The sequence below is a fragment of the Babylonia areolata genome, chromosome 21 (assembly GCF_041734735.1).
Source record: "Babylonia areolata isolate BAREFJ2019XMU chromosome 21, ASM4173473v1, whole genome shotgun sequence".
Lineage (NCBI taxonomy): Eukaryota > Metazoa > Mollusca > Gastropoda > Neogastropoda > Buccinidae > Babylonia > Babylonia areolata.
Genome location: NC_134896.1, coordinates 16642402 through 16659901, shown reverse-complemented (window position 1 = coordinate 16659901; position 17500 = coordinate 16642402). Strand labels below are relative to the sequence as shown.

General features: G+C 43.5%; 1 protein-coding gene across 1 annotated transcript in view; it reads left to right on the top strand.

Annotated features, from left to right (window-relative positions):
• Positions 1-10660: 10660 nt before the first annotated feature.
• LOC143295691 (calmodulin) overlaps positions 10661-17500 on the top strand; it is a 37063-nt gene continuing 30223 nt past the window's right edge. Inside the window, exon 1 of the mRNA XM_076607312.1 lies at positions 10661-10920. Coding sequence (XP_076463427.1) covers positions 10918-10920 — 3 coding nt within the window. The 5' untranslated portion in view covers positions 10661-10917. The remainder of the gene's footprint in view (positions 10921-17500) is intronic.

Genomic DNA, 17500 nt, shown 5'->3' with positions numbered 1-17500 from the left:
TCAAAATGGTTGGAGAGTTGTTTCCCTGGCCTTAACATTTTCCAACTCTACAACTCAACTCTTCAGTTAAAAACGAAACCAACCACTTTCGTCCTCCACACAAAACGTACATCTTTACAGTCAGTGAACCAGCTCAGCAGCGAAACTGGGTTCAGATATTCAACCGTGTCCTTATTCCAAACACCACCATCACCACCACCACCACTTATTCTGCACATCTCCAGCCAGCCAGCAACCCCCAGGGGCAGAGAATCAATTCGCACTGGCTCTGCTGATCTCACTCGGGTCTGGCAGAGAGACTGAATACGTGTGATCATGCTTCTGTTCAACCGTGTGGACACGGTCCATTTCTCACGGCCTTTCATTAGTTCTGTGGCCGATTTACTGATGTTGTTTTCATTATTTAAAAAAAAAAAAAAAAAAAAAAAAAGGAAAAATAGTTGCGTGTTCGTGGTGAAATAAAAGGGTTGCTGTTTTCATTCTCTGTGCAATAATAATGGACGAAGATTATTATTCTGCAGACACATGCATACACGATAGTGCTCTAATATTCACACACACACACACACACACACACACACACACACACACGCACCTACACACGCACACACACGCACCTACACATGAACAAACGTGCATGCACACACACACACATATATACATAAACACGCTTGTGCATGCATGCACGCATACTCTCTCTCTCTCTCTCTCTCTCTCTCTCTCTCTCTCACGCACACACACACACACACACACACACACACACACACACACAATTATATATATACACACACACGCTCGCACATACACATACATATACACACACAGACATACAGACATTCATACACAACCACCCACATCCCCCCCCCACACACACACACACGCCCCTTCCCCCTCACCATCGCGCCCCCTCCCCTCCCCCAGAAAGGCGTGCATCCAACTGAACAAATACGATCGTGCTTCCACCCAACCGTGTGGACTTGTTCCATTTCTCTAGGTCTTTTAGATCCACGGCTAATTCACTGACGTTTTCATTTAACAGATATTATTATGTGCATTGAGACATGGTTGCAGCTTTTTTTTTCTCATCAAATAAGCACACGTGTGCGCATGCACAAACACATACACACAGTAAAGCACACACACAGAGTGAAGGACACACACACACACACACACGCACACACACACACACACGCACACACACAGTGAAGCACACACACACACACACACAGAAGGACACAAACACATACAGTCGAGCACACACATATACAGTGAAGCACAAACACATACAGTGAAGCACACACACACACAGTGAAGCACACACACACACACACACACACACACACACACACACACACACACGTGCGCGAAAAGCAAGCCGATTAGTATCATTAATCTATATAGAACATTTGGGTCAAAAGTAACTTTTGTGAGCGGTTGTTCGAGGCCAACCCGTTTTGAAAGCTAGTGGGAAGGACCCAGACATCAGAGAAGAGTTCACAACATCAGCCAGTCAGAGAGTTAGAAGCAAGTTACCAAACGCACACAGGAAAATGGACGAAAGAAGTACGGGCATGAAGGACAGGAAGTGGGTTTCGCCTTCCGAATGATTTTTTGCTATTCAAATCATCATCATGACAACGATAATAATAATGATAATAATGATGATGATGATGATGATGATGGTGGTGGTGAGATGAAGAAGAAGGAGAAGAAGAAGAAGAAGACGATAATGATGATGATGATGATGATGGTGGTGGTGGTGAGATGAAGAAGGAGAAGAAGAAGACGATAATGATGATGATGGTGGTGGTGGTGGTGAGATGATGAAGAAGAAGGAGAAGAAGAAGAAGAAGACGATAATGATGATGATGGTGGTGGTGGTGGTGGTGAGATGAAGAAGAAGAAGAAGAAGAAGATAATGATGATGGTGGTGGTGGTGGTGGTGAGATGAAGAAGAAGGAGAAGAAGAAGAAGACGATAATGATGATGATGGTGGTGGTGGTGGTGAGATGAAGAAGGAGAAGAAGAAGAAGAAGATAATGATGATGATGGTGGTGGTGGTGGTGAGATGAAGAAGGAGAAGAAGAAGAAGACGATAATGATGATGATGGTGGTGGTGGTGGTGGTGAGATGAAGAAGAAGACGATAATGATGATGATGGTGGTGGTGGTGGTGGTGAGATGAAGAAGAAGAAGAAGACGATAATGATGATGATGATGGTGGTGGTGGTGAGAAGAAGAAGACTGAAGAAGAAGAAGAAGAAGAAGAAGAAGAACATGATGATGATGATGATGATGATGATGAATAGAAACCGACGCTCACACCGTCAAGACAGGGAGCTCGTGGCGTTTATAAAAAAAAAAAAAATGAATGTGATGCATACATATTCAAACATGTGTTCAATCATGGGTATGAAGAAAGAGTGGACTGGCTTGTCCGAGTGACAAAGCGCTGTAGATGTTGGGAACAGGTTTTGATCCAGATCATCAGTCTTGGACATACTGGACTTTTTCTTTCTTTCTTTCTTCTATGTCTGTCAGTCTCTGTCTTTGTCTGTCTGTCTGTCTGTCTGTCGTCTGTCTGTCTCTCCCTGTGTGTGTGTGTGTGTGTGTGTGTGTGTGTGTGTGTGTGTGTGTGTGTGTGTGTGTGTGTGTGTGTGTGTGTGTGTGTGAATACATCTTAATCCTTGAATTAAAAAAAAAAAAAGAAACACAGCAAAAAACGTTTTGAGTTCTGAGCTCTCTCTCTCTCTCTCTCTCTCTCTCTCTCTCTCTCTCTCCCCCCTCTCTCTCTCTCTAAAACGAAATGATCAGCGAAAACAGTTGCGGGATCATTTCAAATGAGGAGGAGGGGGGAGGTCGGGGGGGGGGGGGGGGTGACATGTAACGGAGTTATATTCTTCTTCGTTGAGCAGTGGCCTTGTGGCCTTGTGTTCTCAAAGGATCGAGTGTCCACTGGTTCGAGTCCAATAATTCTACGAATCGGAATCTTTGCCCACCCCCTCTCCACTAAACCGTTGAGTCATGACATGGGTGCAAGCTGAAACGGACGAGACGATAAATTAAACCGAGGTCCCGTATGCAGCAGTCACGCAGAGCACGTCAAAGAAAGAACCCATGGAAACAAAATGGTTGTCCCTGCCAAGCAGATGCCTGACCAGCAACGCAACCCAACGCGCTTAGTCAGGCCTTGAGATTCTGAACAAAAGCAAACTTTGATAGTAAAGCATGTTCATTTGCAAACTGAAAAAAAAAAGTCTTGTGGGAGAAGTAATGGGTGGTACTGTACTGTGGCCCGAGTCGAGTTTCACGCAAAGAAATCTGTTGTGACCAAAAACAAAACTACACTACACTACACTACACTACACTACACTACACTACACTATATAACACCACATAATATATTTTCTGCACTGTACTGCTCTGCAATGCACGACATCGCCTGCACTGTACTGCTACGCAACACAATACGATATAATACAATATAACATAATACAAAGCAATGCAATGTAGTGTAGTGCTGTACAATGCAATACATATGTACGTCTCTTTCCTCAACACTTCTGTAAACCTGGTTTCGGTGCCGACACTGAGATGTATAATTATACCAAACCGTCTGCTTCTGTACTGTTCTGATACCCGTCACACGCTTGACACAGTTCCCCGCTCCGCATTTCAATCGATCCTCCTCTTTCATGTGTTGTCAGTCGGGACTGTTCGGGAGACTCCGTTAATCTCCGGAAATGCGTCACTGTGGCAAGAAGACACTTGGCTCTGGATTGCAACAAGCCAGTACTGTGAATTATTAATTGCTATGTCCTTGTTTGAAAGTTTTGTCAGTGCCAATGGAGAGCCGTGAAAGGCCCATACTGCATGGTCCACAAAAATGTTAATGATAAGATTGGGAACTTGCACAGTTTTCGTCCTCAGGGCATGGTAAAACGATGCCGAATTTTCGGGAAACGGCGATGAATGCAGCAAATGTAGGCCAAATGAGCGCCACTCTTAACCAGACGTGCGTTCTTGCACGTACGACTACAAATTACACCATGAAATACATGGAACTTTACCTACCTATCCTTTATGAACCGATGAATAACAAAGTCTGGACGGGCGCAATAGCCGAGTGGTTTAAGCGTTGGACTTTCAATCAGAGGGTCCTGGGTTCGAATCACGGAAACAGCGCCTGGTGGGTAAAGGGTGGAGATTTTTCAGATCTCCCAGGTCAACATATGTACAGACCTGCTAGTGCCTGAACCCCCTTCGTGTGTATACGCACGCAGAAGATCAAACACACGTTAAAGATCCTGTAACCCATGTCAGTTTTCGGTGGGTTATGGAGACACGGAAATACCCAGCATGCATGAACCACGACAGAGTCATCGGCAAGTCGATGTTGGTCGTGTAACGGAAAGAAGAAGAAAGAAATCTGGCAGAAACATCCATTTTTCAAACGCATATTTCAAGCTGTACATGGTGCATGTGTGCCTTAGACAGTCGTTTGTGAGTTCAGCCAGTGGTAGACTATTATGAACCATGCATGATTTAAACCATCTGTCGATTTTTGTTGTTGTTGTTTGTTTTTGTTTTTTGTTTTGTTGTTCAGTATTTTGCAAAAGCAAACCTGCTTTTATGAAGTGGTACTTAACTTTTTGTGAAGTATGTATGAGGTCGCAAACAAAAACACGACAGAGTTTTAATATAAAAAAAAAATAAAAATGGAAATAAGTTTTGACCAAACTACATTTCTTTTTCTTAGCAACTGTCACGAGATACTGTTTTTGTTTTCTTTCCTTTTTTTTTAAGAGTATGGTTTAGTCGTCTGATAGTAGTGTGAATATCCACTCGGTTAATAATAATAATAATAATGATTAGTATTTATATAGCGCTGAATCTTGTGCAGAGACAATCAAAGAGCTTTCACACCAGTCAGTCACACGCATGCATAACTCTAGACTGAAAAAACTGACAAACAACGAAGAGGCAGGGAAGGGAGGCTATCTTGGGAAGAGGTGGGTTTCAACTCTTTCCATACGAACAGCGAAAGAGACGACGTTAACAGCGTTTCACCCCAATTACCGCCATCAAAATATTGCAAGCGGAAGGCTCTTATACTGAAGAGGTGAATGTTGACAAAGAATACCACAATTCTGACGATAGAAGCTAAAGGTTGGGTCATTCAGACACCCACGGGACATCCGAGGGATCTGTGTAGAGGAGAAGAGAGGACTGGCCGTATTGAGTGAGTTAAGGCCAGACTTGAAAGAGCTGAGTGCGGAGATCTGACGAAGCGAATGGGGGAGCTCATTCAAAATGCAAGGTTCAGAGACAGAGAAAGAGCGACCGACATAGGTTTACAGTTGGGCCAACAGCAAAGTTTTAGTTGTATGATCAATGGTTTCTCCACTGCAATGGGAAGTCATTTACAGTTTAGCTTTTTGCGAAGAACCATGACTTTGAAATTAGGAGGCAAGATAGTACTGGCTCTTAGTGCTGCAGCCCTGGGGGCTAGTTGACATTTGGAAACCATCCCAACACCGACGTGTCCTAAAACCCTCTTGGCCGAGAGAGTGGGAATGTACCTTGGGCAAGACACTCTCCACTACAATCAAATTCTAGCCAGTTGCCTCCTCTGCTGTTCTGGTGATCATAGTCGGACACGACTGACTATCATACACATTGGGTGAATGTCTCAATATTGAGTGGACTTGTATTCAGCGAAATAGTGTCTCACACACTCTTCAAGAGAGAAAAAAAAGAAGAAGAAGGGTAACAAACCTTTGTTTCCATGATAAGAGCGGTGTGTATATCATACAACACAGCATGCAGCACATTTTGTTCATACTACTCTGCAGGAAGTCACAGCTTGCGAGAGATCATTGCTGCTGATAGATTTGAAATTTGACACCAGAAGTGTTGAACATTTGCTGAGAGATGACTCACTCTGTGTGTGTGTGTGTGTGTGTGTGTGTGTGTGTGTGTGTGTGTGTGTGTGATGCTTCGCAGCATATAGTCACAGCTTGCGAGAAACCATTGCTGCAGATTTGAAATTTGACACTAGAAGTATTCAACATTTGCTGAGAGATGACTCACTGTGTGTGTGTGTGTGTGTGTGTGTGTGTGTGTGTGTGTGTGTGTGTGTGTGTGTGTGTGATGTTGTTATTGTTGTTGTTGTTTTTCAATCATTTGCCTTCTTCGAATTAGTCACTTTACTGTATTCGTATATATTCACTTATTTATATATTTTGTCTAATCACTTTGTTTTATCATACTTATGTTAATGTTTTACTCAAAACTAGGCTAGGCTCTCAAAGCCTGATCAGCGTGTTTGGTTTATGTGATGGTCAGGCATCTATTTCTTCCTCTTTTTCTTTTTTTTTTTTTTTTTTTTTTTAATCAACAGCAGAAGTGGTTTAGCATATATGAACCAGTCCGCATGCTTCGAAGCCTTCTTGAAATTGAAACTGAAACTGACACCGATAGTATTATTATGTCTTTGCAACTGCTTGCACTTTATTTTTTCCCCTTTCATCAAATCCTTCTGCAAATATGATAATCTTCTTCTTCTTCTTCTTCTTCTTCTTCTGCGTTCGTGGTCTGCAACTCCCACGTTCACTCGTATGCACACGAATGGGATTTTACGTGTATGACCGTTTTTACCCCGCCATGTAGGCAGCCATACTCCGCTTTCGGGGGTGTGCATGCTGGGTATGTTCCTGTTTCCATAACCCACCGAACGCTGACATGGATTACAGGATCTTTAACGTGCGTATTTGATCTTCTGCTTGCATATACACACGAAGGGGGTTCAGGCACTAGCAGGTCTGCACATATGTTGACCTGGGAAATAGGAAAAATCTCCACCCTTAACCCACCAGGCGCCGTCACCGTGATTCGAACCCGGGACCCTCAGATTGAAAGTCCAGCGCTTTAACCACTCGGCTATTGCGCCCGTCTATGATAATCAAAATAGGCGTTTGTTTCATGTACTGATTTTTTTTTGATTTTTTTTTTTTATATGATCCGTATTGATCCAGTAGCTTGTATGAACCCGCAGACACGTTGGCAGACAAACAGACAGACAAACATGCAAACAGATGATTCGATGCTTGGTGCGTCTGTTCCTTATAGATTATACAGAAGGATATTTTATATGCTATAATTTCTTTGGGTTTTTTGTTCGTTTTCTTCTTCTTCTTCTTGTTCTTCTTCTTCTTTTCTTTTTTTTTTTTTTGCGGGTTGAGGAGAGGTAGGAGTGATGGTGGTGGTAATATGTGTTGTTTTTTTTTTGTTTTGTTTTGTTTGATTTTTATCTTTCTTTCTGTCTTTCTTTCTTTCTTTTACTGATCAAAGATGCTCTTGATTCGATGGTGGTAAGGGAGAGTATGGGGGTTTAAGATGCGAGGAATGAGGTGTGTTTTTTTGTTTTTTTTTAACCGAACGAGCATTTATTTGGTTTCCATTTAATTTTCTTCCTTCTATAAATGGCCGTGTAAACATTGGCAACAAGAAAATCAAACAATAACCCGGACAACGCTAGCCAATTGTTCACAAAACAAATGTCACCGTAACAAGCATAATGATTGATGATCGTTTCCACAGAAGCAAGCGATTGCTCTCTTACTCATCCCTTTCTACCATCTCTACCTCTCTCTTTCTCTCCCTCTCTCTCTCTCTCTCCCCTCTCTCCCACTCTCTCTCTCTATCTCTCTCCCCTCTCTCTCTCCCTCTCTCTCTCTCTCCGTCCCCCCTCTCTCTCCCTCCCTCAATCTCTCCCTCTCCCTGTCTCTCTCTCCCCCCTCCCTCTCTCTCTCCCTCTCTCCACCTCTCTCTCTCCCTCCCTCTCTCTCTTTCTCCCCATCTCTCCCTCTCCCTCTCTCTCCCTCTCTCTCTTTCTCCCCATCTCTCCCTCTCCCCATCTCTCCACCTCTCTCTCTCCCTCTCTCTCTCCTCTCTCTCTCCTCTCTCTCCCTCTCTCCTCTCTCTCTCTCTCCGTCCCTGGGCCTACTTTACATGTCAGGTGATTGCATATATATGCATGTCAGCTATATATTGCAAATACATGCCAGCTGCTGTTGCATATACATGCCAAATGACAGCATAAGCATGTCAACTGATTGCATATCCATGTCAGCTTATTACGTATACATGTCAGCTTATTGCATAATCATGATAGTTTATTGCATAATCAAGTCAGCTACATTGCATATACATGCCAGCAGCTTTTGCATATACATGTCAGGTGATAACAAGACATGTCACGATAGCGTGTACATGTCAACTGATAGCGTATACACGCCAGCTGATTGCATGCACATGCCTGCTTCATCCATCCTTAATCTACTTTACAGTCTCTAAGTATCTCGTCTTACCTATAATTGATTGATTGATGTGGATACTTCTATAGCGCCTATCCTCGGTCAGAGACCAAGCTCTAAACGCTTTACATACACGGGGACATTTGCACATTATTGTATATAATTGTATATTTTATAAGATATCTACTAACTGCCACGTTTTCAAGGTGCATAACCTAACAAATCGTCAACCTTCCACACGAAAACCCTCCTCTCTTTGTGTGAGAAAGCGAGTGAGCGAAGACGTTTACAACAATTAATGCTTCATTTTTTAGGTATTATGTGATTACTCGTCTATACTCAATGTACAGTATAGTATGTTATTTTCGTATATTCGAAATACGTTCATTAATTCTTTATCGTATCATATTTAAGATGTATTACTTGCAATGTGTGGACTCAATGTGTACTGAAACAATGTATACAATACTTATAAATTTGTGTCTTCGTTAGATACTTAATATGCTTGTTCTTTTTTGTTTGTTTGCTTGTTTGTTTTTTGTTGCTGTTTTTACAATCATGTCTCCATGTTGTTTACGTATGTTGTGAAAATGCACCTGACCAAATTAATTGTATCTAATCTGAGAAAATACACTTATTCTTATCTTATCTCCAATCAACAGCTACTCGCCCAGTGCGATCAAGAGAACATGGAGACCATCATCATAAGAAGAAGGTGGGAAGAAGGTGGGTGCGAAGAGACCAAGGTAACATCACCCGGACAGCCCTTCGCTGGACACTGACCAGAAGGTGGACGTAAGAAAGGAAGGCCAAAGAATACCTGACGCGGGACAGCGAAGGAGAACTCTAGACCCTGAAGAACACCTGGGGTACCTTTCAGAGACTGGTCCGAAAGAGACCAGAGTGGTGGTTCTTCGTTGCTGCCGTTCTGCATGCGTGGAGGAATAAATGGGCAGTAAATACGAGTATTCTGCATACATTTCAGCTGATTGCATAAAAACATACCAGCGTATTGCATATTCATTCCAGCTGTATGCATGCCAGCTATAATTATCAATGCCCGCTCCTTCCTTCCCGAATCTACTTAATGATTATTTTTTTTCTGCCCATCTTGTCTTGCCTCTGTGAGGGGTCTTGGTGTTTGCTGACTGTCGAGTTTTATGTGCTTGAAGTTGCATTGCATATATGACTTGTGATTGTATTATACGTGTCAGTTGATTGCATATACATGGCAGCTGATTGCACATAGGAGTCAGATGATTGCATATAATTTTGTTAGATGGCTGCATATACGTGTCAGCCGATTGCATATAATTATGTCAGCTGACTGTATATACATGTCAGCTGACTGCATGTAATTATGCGAGACGATCCCCTGTATGCGAGCATAGGCTAACTGCACGTGTGCCAGCTAATTATATACATGTCAGGTGATTGCACACACATCAACTGATTGCATACCTGCTAGGCTGACTCCATACTTTTCAGCTGATTCTACGCATACCAGTTAGCTCATTGCATGCGTGCTAGGTTAACTGAATATGTGAGACTTAGCTGATTACATACATGCATACATGGCAGGCTGATAGCACACATACATACGTACGTGGCAGGCTGACTGCATATATCTGATTGCATGCATGCCTCTAAGCTGATTACATGCATACATAAAATGCCAGGCTTAGCTTCCACGCCAAATATCTGATTTCATACCCGCATGCATGACAGTTGATTGAAAACGTATATATACCTGCTGATTACTTATTGCCATGACACTGCACGCACAGAAGATATTTGCATAAATACCAACAGATTGTATGGAACATGACTGCATATGCACGCCAGCTGATCGCATGCAAGCGAGGCGAGGCTGATTACATGCATTCCAGCTGATTTTATATGTGCATATCAGCCGATTGCATGCCTGCAAAGCTGACTGTATATGTCAGCAGTCAGCTGATTTTATGCACAACACTTAGCTGATTAGATACATGACCTTAGGATCATTGCAGACGGTGTCAGCTGATCTGCAAACTTGACCAGCTCGTTTTTTTCACGCACGGCTGTCCTCTTTCAACTTTTCAGTGAAAACACGAAAGTAGTAACAAAAAAAAAAAGGAAGAAAAAGTAATAAAAGAAAGAAGAAAAAGAAGTAATTGAAAGCTGAATTAGATACGACTTTTTATCCCCTCTGTATGAAAAAACAACAAACAACAAGAACAACAACAACAACACAAAAAAAAACAACAACCGCAAAACAAAAACTACAATGCCCCTCCACCCGGCACTGTAGTTACAGCTACCCTCAGCCTCTGAAACATGCACGCAATACGTCAGCTACCGTAGCTGCCTGCCGCTGCCGCCGCCGCTGCCGTCTCCGTCGCTCATCGTTGTCGTTGCTGCTGCTGCTGCTGCTGTTGCTGTTGTTGCTGTTGCTGTCTCCGTGTGGCTGTGTCGCTGCTGTTGACTGCTGTCGTCGCAGTGCGTGGCTTCACTCTGTTCGCTTGCCTGCAGCTGGGAAGACCTCGTTTGGCTTGACTCCTCTTCGGTCCGTGGCCTGTTCCATCCCCTCTTACCTTCTGCTCACTTCGTCTTTCAGAATGGTGAGTGTTGCTGTACTTGTTGGCTTTCTGTTTCCACTCTGTCTCTGTGTCTTTGTTTCTGGCGGCGGTCTGTCTCTGACTGTCTGTCCCTGTCTCTGTCTGTCTCTGTGTCTCTGTGTTTCTGTGTTTCTGTTTCTGTTTCTGTTTCTCTCTCTCTCTCTCTCTCTCTCTCTCTCTCTCTCTCTCTCTCTCTCTCTCTCTCTCTCTCTCACCCAGTCGCTCTATCGGTCTGCCTCTATGCATCTCTGTTTCTGTGTATTTATCTGTCTGTCTGTCTCTGTCTCTGTCTCTCTCAGTCTCTGTCTCTAATGTCCCTATCTCCGCCCCTACCCTTCCCTCTCTCTCTCTCTCTCTCCTTCCACTCTCACTCGCTAACTCACTCACTCTCTGTGAATAAAATATTGATTGCTGCAAGTCCAGCCAGTCTTAAAAATCGATACGGTTCCGACCAAATGTATTCATAGACTTCAACGGAACCTCCGTTCTCTGCCACAGGCCAACCCTACCCCCCTCCCCCCACCCCCCTCCACGCGAATAATGAAGGGGTCATAAATATTCATCCTAATCGATACGTTCTCTTTACCCTGCAGTCGGTGTGTGTGTGTGTGTGTGTGTGTGTGTGTGTGTGTGTGTGTGTGTGTGTGTGTGTGTGTGTGTGTGTGTCTGTCTGTCTGTCTGTCTGTTTCTGTGCGTCTATGTATGTGCATGTGTCTATTTGATCAATACGTTTTGTGATCAGACACCAAAATTAATAAGTGTGGCTGTTTCAATATTTTTCACTGTTGGGGGAAGGTGTGTGTGTCTGTCTGTGTCTGTGTGTATGGGGGTGGGGCGTTGGCGTGTGTGTATGTGTGTATATGAATTAAAATTGCATGCATGTACTCATTTCAATTATTTATTGAATCATTCGATGTCATCGTGGCGAAGTGGTTACCGTCGCGGACTTGACGACTGGGGACGCGGGTTCAAGCCCCATCAGAGATTTTGTTGTTGTAGTTTTCGGCCCGTGGCTGACCCCAAACCAGAGTTGGTTGTGCTATGGGCTCAAACAGGGAGACTTGGACCACACAGTCGAGTGCCATCCACTTCGCGGATAGGTCCTTGTGAGTGTGGCTGAAATTTCCCAACCGTCGGACACTGCAGGTGTCTGTATCTGGCGAGCCTGGTTTGACTCCAGGACAACTATTATGAACGGAAGCGTGGAGAACAACGTTGTTTGACATCATCCAACTAAAACAAGGACCGCCACAGCAGATCCGTCATCATCCTCACCATCATTTGTATTTGTATTTCTTCTTTTTATCACAACAGATTGCTCTGTGTGAAATTCGGGCTGCTCTCCCCAGGGAGAGCGCGTCGCTATACTACAGCGCCACCCTTTTTTGGGGGGGTAATTTTTCCTGCGTGCAGTTTTATTTGTTTTTCCTATCGAAGTGGATTTTTCTACAGAATTTTGCCAGGGACAACCCTTTTGTTGCCGTGGGTTCTTTTACGTGCGCTAAGTGCATGCTGCACACGGGACCTCGGTTTATCGTCTCATCCGAATGACTAGCGTCCAGACCACCACTCAAGGTCTAGTGGAGGGGGAGAAAATATCGGCGACTAAGCCGTGATTCGAACCAGCGCGTTCAGATTCTCTCGCTTCCTAGGCGGACGCGTTACCTCTAGGCCATCACTCCACTCCAAACATAGAATATTTTGGAGAAAGAATAAAGATACCAAATTATTTGACCGTCCATGCCCTGCTCTCTTTTTGTCTATTGTCTATTGTTGCACATGGCCTTATCAGGACTGACAAAGCGCACAAAATGCTCAACCGCAAAACATACAAATGCTCAACAGCGTCAACACATTACTGTCACACACACACACACACACACACACACACACACACACACACACACACACACACACACACATACACACACACACACACACACACATACACATACGCACACACACACACGTCAGCCCTTCCGCTCGATTAATTATCCCCAGAAATTTTTTTAATCGTAGAAAAAGGATTTTTAGAAATTTCTTCAAAGCCGAACAAAAAAAAAAAAAAAAAAAAGAAAAGAAAACAAAGCAAAAGAAAAAAAAACATAAAAAGGCCATATAGGCAAGTAACACTGCAGAATGGACAGCAAGTGCTATGCCCAGTGTTCAATATTTTACTACCTAGTCGTCAGAGCAAAACAGCACAGATGATGGACTGCGGAAAAGAGAAAAAAAAATGTCAAGACTTGTTACGAAAAAACAAAATAGGGGAATGGACTGGGAAGGCAGAAAAGGGAGACAACAGCGAATGAAGAAAAACGGAAAAAAAAAAAAGAAATATAAAGAGAGCAATAGAAAAGTGGAAATTTCTAGCACAGAATTTCCAGAAGGCGGGGATTGCTATTCATACTGAAAGACCCCCGGCATCCCCCTTGCTCTCATGCTAACTCCAGTTATGATTTCCCTCTCCACTTCCATGCTTTTGGTAAGTTCCTGTCAGTTTTCGGTATCAGCAGGTTTGTGGAGGGTGGGACACTGCCGTTGGAGAGACGCTCTTGGCCGTCTCGGCTCCTCCTGTGCCGGGAGACGTTTAGCTTAATCACACGACTGAGCGACTTCAAGACCCAAGCCCTGAGGCTCGGTTCTGGCGAGACACGCCACGGAGATGTGTTTCCTCTTTCCGCCTCGCGGCAAGACTGGCTAGGTTCTCGCGAGTCATGGCTAGGTCGCCTTCAGAGCAACTTTGTCGCGAGGTAAACATAAGAAGAAAGAGAAACACCCGTAGGTGCTGGGGAGGACCCAGAGAAGCACTGTCTCCACCCGTCCTTGGAACAATCCTGCACCACCCTTGGAGGCCTGCGTTGTGTTCACGATGGGTGCAGGCACGTACAGGACACTCCAAGGGACATAACTGCTCCCAAACAGAGGCAAAAGAGACCACAGGATGCAACTCGCGACAGCCTTAAAAGAAGTGTCCCCATGGGTGTACCAGCCAGTATTTCATGACTGCAGAGCCCACCGGCAAAAGACACCACCATCCAGATGCTGAGCACACCCCACAGACCAAACCGCCCCTGCCCGCAGACAGATGAAGACAGTACCACTCAAGACACAGCCATACGGTCTTGCGTGCCCTCAAGAGAGAATCCCAAGTTGTAGTCTTTCCAACTGTCAACAGGACTTTCCCTGTGGTCAGTGGGTCTTTCCTCACCGTCACTGGACCTTTCTCCAGGGCCAGCCTAGTTCAGGCAAAGAAGAAACACCTGTAGGTGCTGGGGAGGACTCTCTACTTCCCGCCTTGGGTTCGTCTTGTTGCGCATGTACTCCTCTTCCTCGCCACTTGCATGCTCACGTTTACGAAACACGTCTCTGAACGACTCGACCCAAAAGGGCGTCATCCATTTCGTCATTAAACTCCACTCCACGCACTGAGCGATTATTGTTTTCAGTACGATTTAGTAGGTGGTGTTCTGCTTGTGTTGGATCAGGACAGGCGTGACTGAACACCGAACTCCTTCCAAGTGACTGACTCGCTGCAGAGAAAGAGTCTCCTCTGGGGTGTGGCCTCCTGGCGGCTCACCTCCAATAGCTCCCTGTGGACTGCCGGCACTGGGGCCGGGGCAGATGAACCTGGGTGTAGCTGTGTATGGGGGACTCGGGATGATCGGCGAGGAAGATTAGCCAGTAAAAGAATTAAATGAATAAATGAATAAATAAATAAGAAGATGAATAAATGAATAAATAAATGAATGAATAAATGAAAATGCATGAATACATAACTACATAAAGTTTTAGTTTCATGGAGGTGTCAAAGCGTGCGGGCTGAGCCAAATACGCAACACAATTTCTGCTGTTAAAAAAAAAAGAGAAAAAAAAAAGAGGAGCAGATGCTGGTCCTCCGCAGAAACCATTCACGCTGATCAAGCCTGGAGAGCCTGCCTTAGGCCTGTGTAAAACATTAACATAAAATGAAATGAAATGATTAGAAAAAATAACAAATAAGTGAATACATTAAAGTATAGTAAAAGCAAAAGATGCACAGAAAGCAAACGACTGAAATAAAACAAAAATAATATATCAATTAATAACACAAGAACAGTAAATTCACTCTGACTATTGAATAAGATTTTAATTGGAGTTATTTGAATCCCAATCCAGCCAGTTGCATAGTACAGCAATGAATCCTAATTGATACAGCATGTTTCCATTGCGCGATTTTTTTTTATGTAACTCTGAAAAGGGTTTCTGTTTGTTTGGGTTTTTTTTCCTTACGCATAAGGTTATACTTAATTTATGACACATTTGGCAGTTGCATTGCATGTACAAAACAGTAACAACCTGCAAGGACATTTCTAACAAATAAGCAAACAAACTAAAAACACACAATATAAACGTAAAATAACACATGGAATATGACACCTGAATTCTGAACTCAGTCTACAACGACAGTGAAATTTTATTGGTCACGGTAAACATCAGAACCACAATAGACCAGCTGGGTAATTGTGTTGTGATAATGAAAGAAAAAAAAGAAATACAAATATTTTAATGTATTTGTATTTGTACAAACATATTAAAATATGATAAAGGCAGTTGGATGAGAGAGAGAGAGAGAGAGAGAGAGAGAGAGAGAGAGAGAGAGAGAGAGAGAAGGGGGGGGGGGTATAAGTTGAAGTGAACTGTGTCACCAATGCTCGGAGAAAGTTGTACTGAAATAGGTTCCGTCATGTATGTATTGCTCAACGAAAAGCGCTGGGGATCGGATTGTGTACTTAACGTCTGTTTCGTGACAGATGAATTGACTGCCAATGGCAGGAATGGCTTTCGCAGCAAAGAACACCACAACAAATATGATGATGTTTAGTCTGATTACCTCATTGTATCGCGTGTCTGCTAAACCCATTGTGTCGTATCTCTCTTTGACGCAACAAAAACTGACAGTCGTTCGGGGAAGAGACAACAAAAACTGACAGTCATTCGGAGAAGAGACAACAAAAACTGACAGTCCTTCGGAGAAGAGACAACAAAAACTGACAGTCATGCGGAGAAGAGACAACAAAAACTGACAGTCGTTCGGAGAAGAGACAACAAAAACTGACAGTCGTTCGGAGAAGAGACAACAAAAACTGACAGTCGTTCGGAGAAGAGACAACAAAAACTGACAGTCATGCGGAGAAGAGACAACAAAAACTGACAGTCGTTCGGAGAAGAGACAACAAAAACTGACAGTCGTTCGGAGAAGAGACAACAGAAACTGACAGTCGTTCGGAGAAGAGACAACAAAAACTGACAGTCATGCGGAGAAGAGACAACAAAAACTGACAGTCGTTCGGAGAAGAGACAACAAAACCTGACAGTCATGCGGAGAAGAGACAACAAAAACTGACAGTCATTCGGAGAAGAGACAACAAAAACTGACAGTCGTTCGGAGAAGAGACAACAAAAACTGACAGTCATTCGGAGAAGAGACAACAAAAACTGACAGTCATGCGGAGAAGAGACAACAAAAACTGACAGTCGTTCGGAGAAGAGACAACAAAAACTGACAGTCGTTCGGAGAAGAGACAACAGAAACTGACAGTCGTTCGGAGAAGAGACAACAAAAACTGACAGTCATGCGGAGAAGAGACAACAAAAACTGACAGTCGTTCGGAGAAGAGACAACAAAACCTGACAGTCATGCGGAGAAGAGACAACAAAAACTGACAGTCATTCGGAGAAGAGACAACAAAAACTGACAGTCGTTCGGAGAAGAGACAACAGAAACTGACAGTCGTTCGGAGAAGAGACAACAGAAACTGACAGTCGTTCGGAGAAGAGACAACAAAAACTGACAGTCATGCGGAGAAGAGACAACAAAAACTGACAGTCGTTCGGAGAAGAGACAACAAAACCTGACAGTCATGCGGAGAAGAGACAACAAAAACTGACAGTCATTCGGAGAAGAGACAACAAAAACTGACAGTCGTTCGGAGAAGAGACAACAAAAACTGACAGTCATTCGGCGAAGAGACAACAAAAACTGACAGTCATTCGGAGAAGAGACAACAAAAACTGACAGTCGTTCGGAGAAGAGACAACAAAAACTGACAGTCATTCGAAGAAGAGACAACAAAAACTGACAGTCGTTCGGAGAAGAGACAACAAAAACTGACAGTCCTTCGGAGAAGAGACAACAAAAACTGACAGTCGTTCGGAGAAGAGACAACAAAAACTGACAGTCATTCGGCGAAGAGACAACAAAAACTGACAGTCATTCGGCGAAGAGACAACAAAAACTGACAGTCATTCGGCGAAGAGACAACAAAAACTGACAGTCATTCGGCGAAGAGACAGCAAAAACTGACAGTCATGCGGAGAAGAGAGAAGACAAAGTCACTAACTTTAGATTAGACGTTTCGGAATTGAGTAAAACATCGTTTTTTTTGTCTGATGGTTATTTTTTCTTTCTTTTTTTACTTTTGTTTGTTTTTTGTTTGTTACTGAAAGCAATCAGTTGAGTCTTAGCCTTAGCTCTGTTTCTCTTTGTGGCAATATTGTTGTTGAAGATGAGATGCGTTCTACACTTGTGCGTTTATGGTCA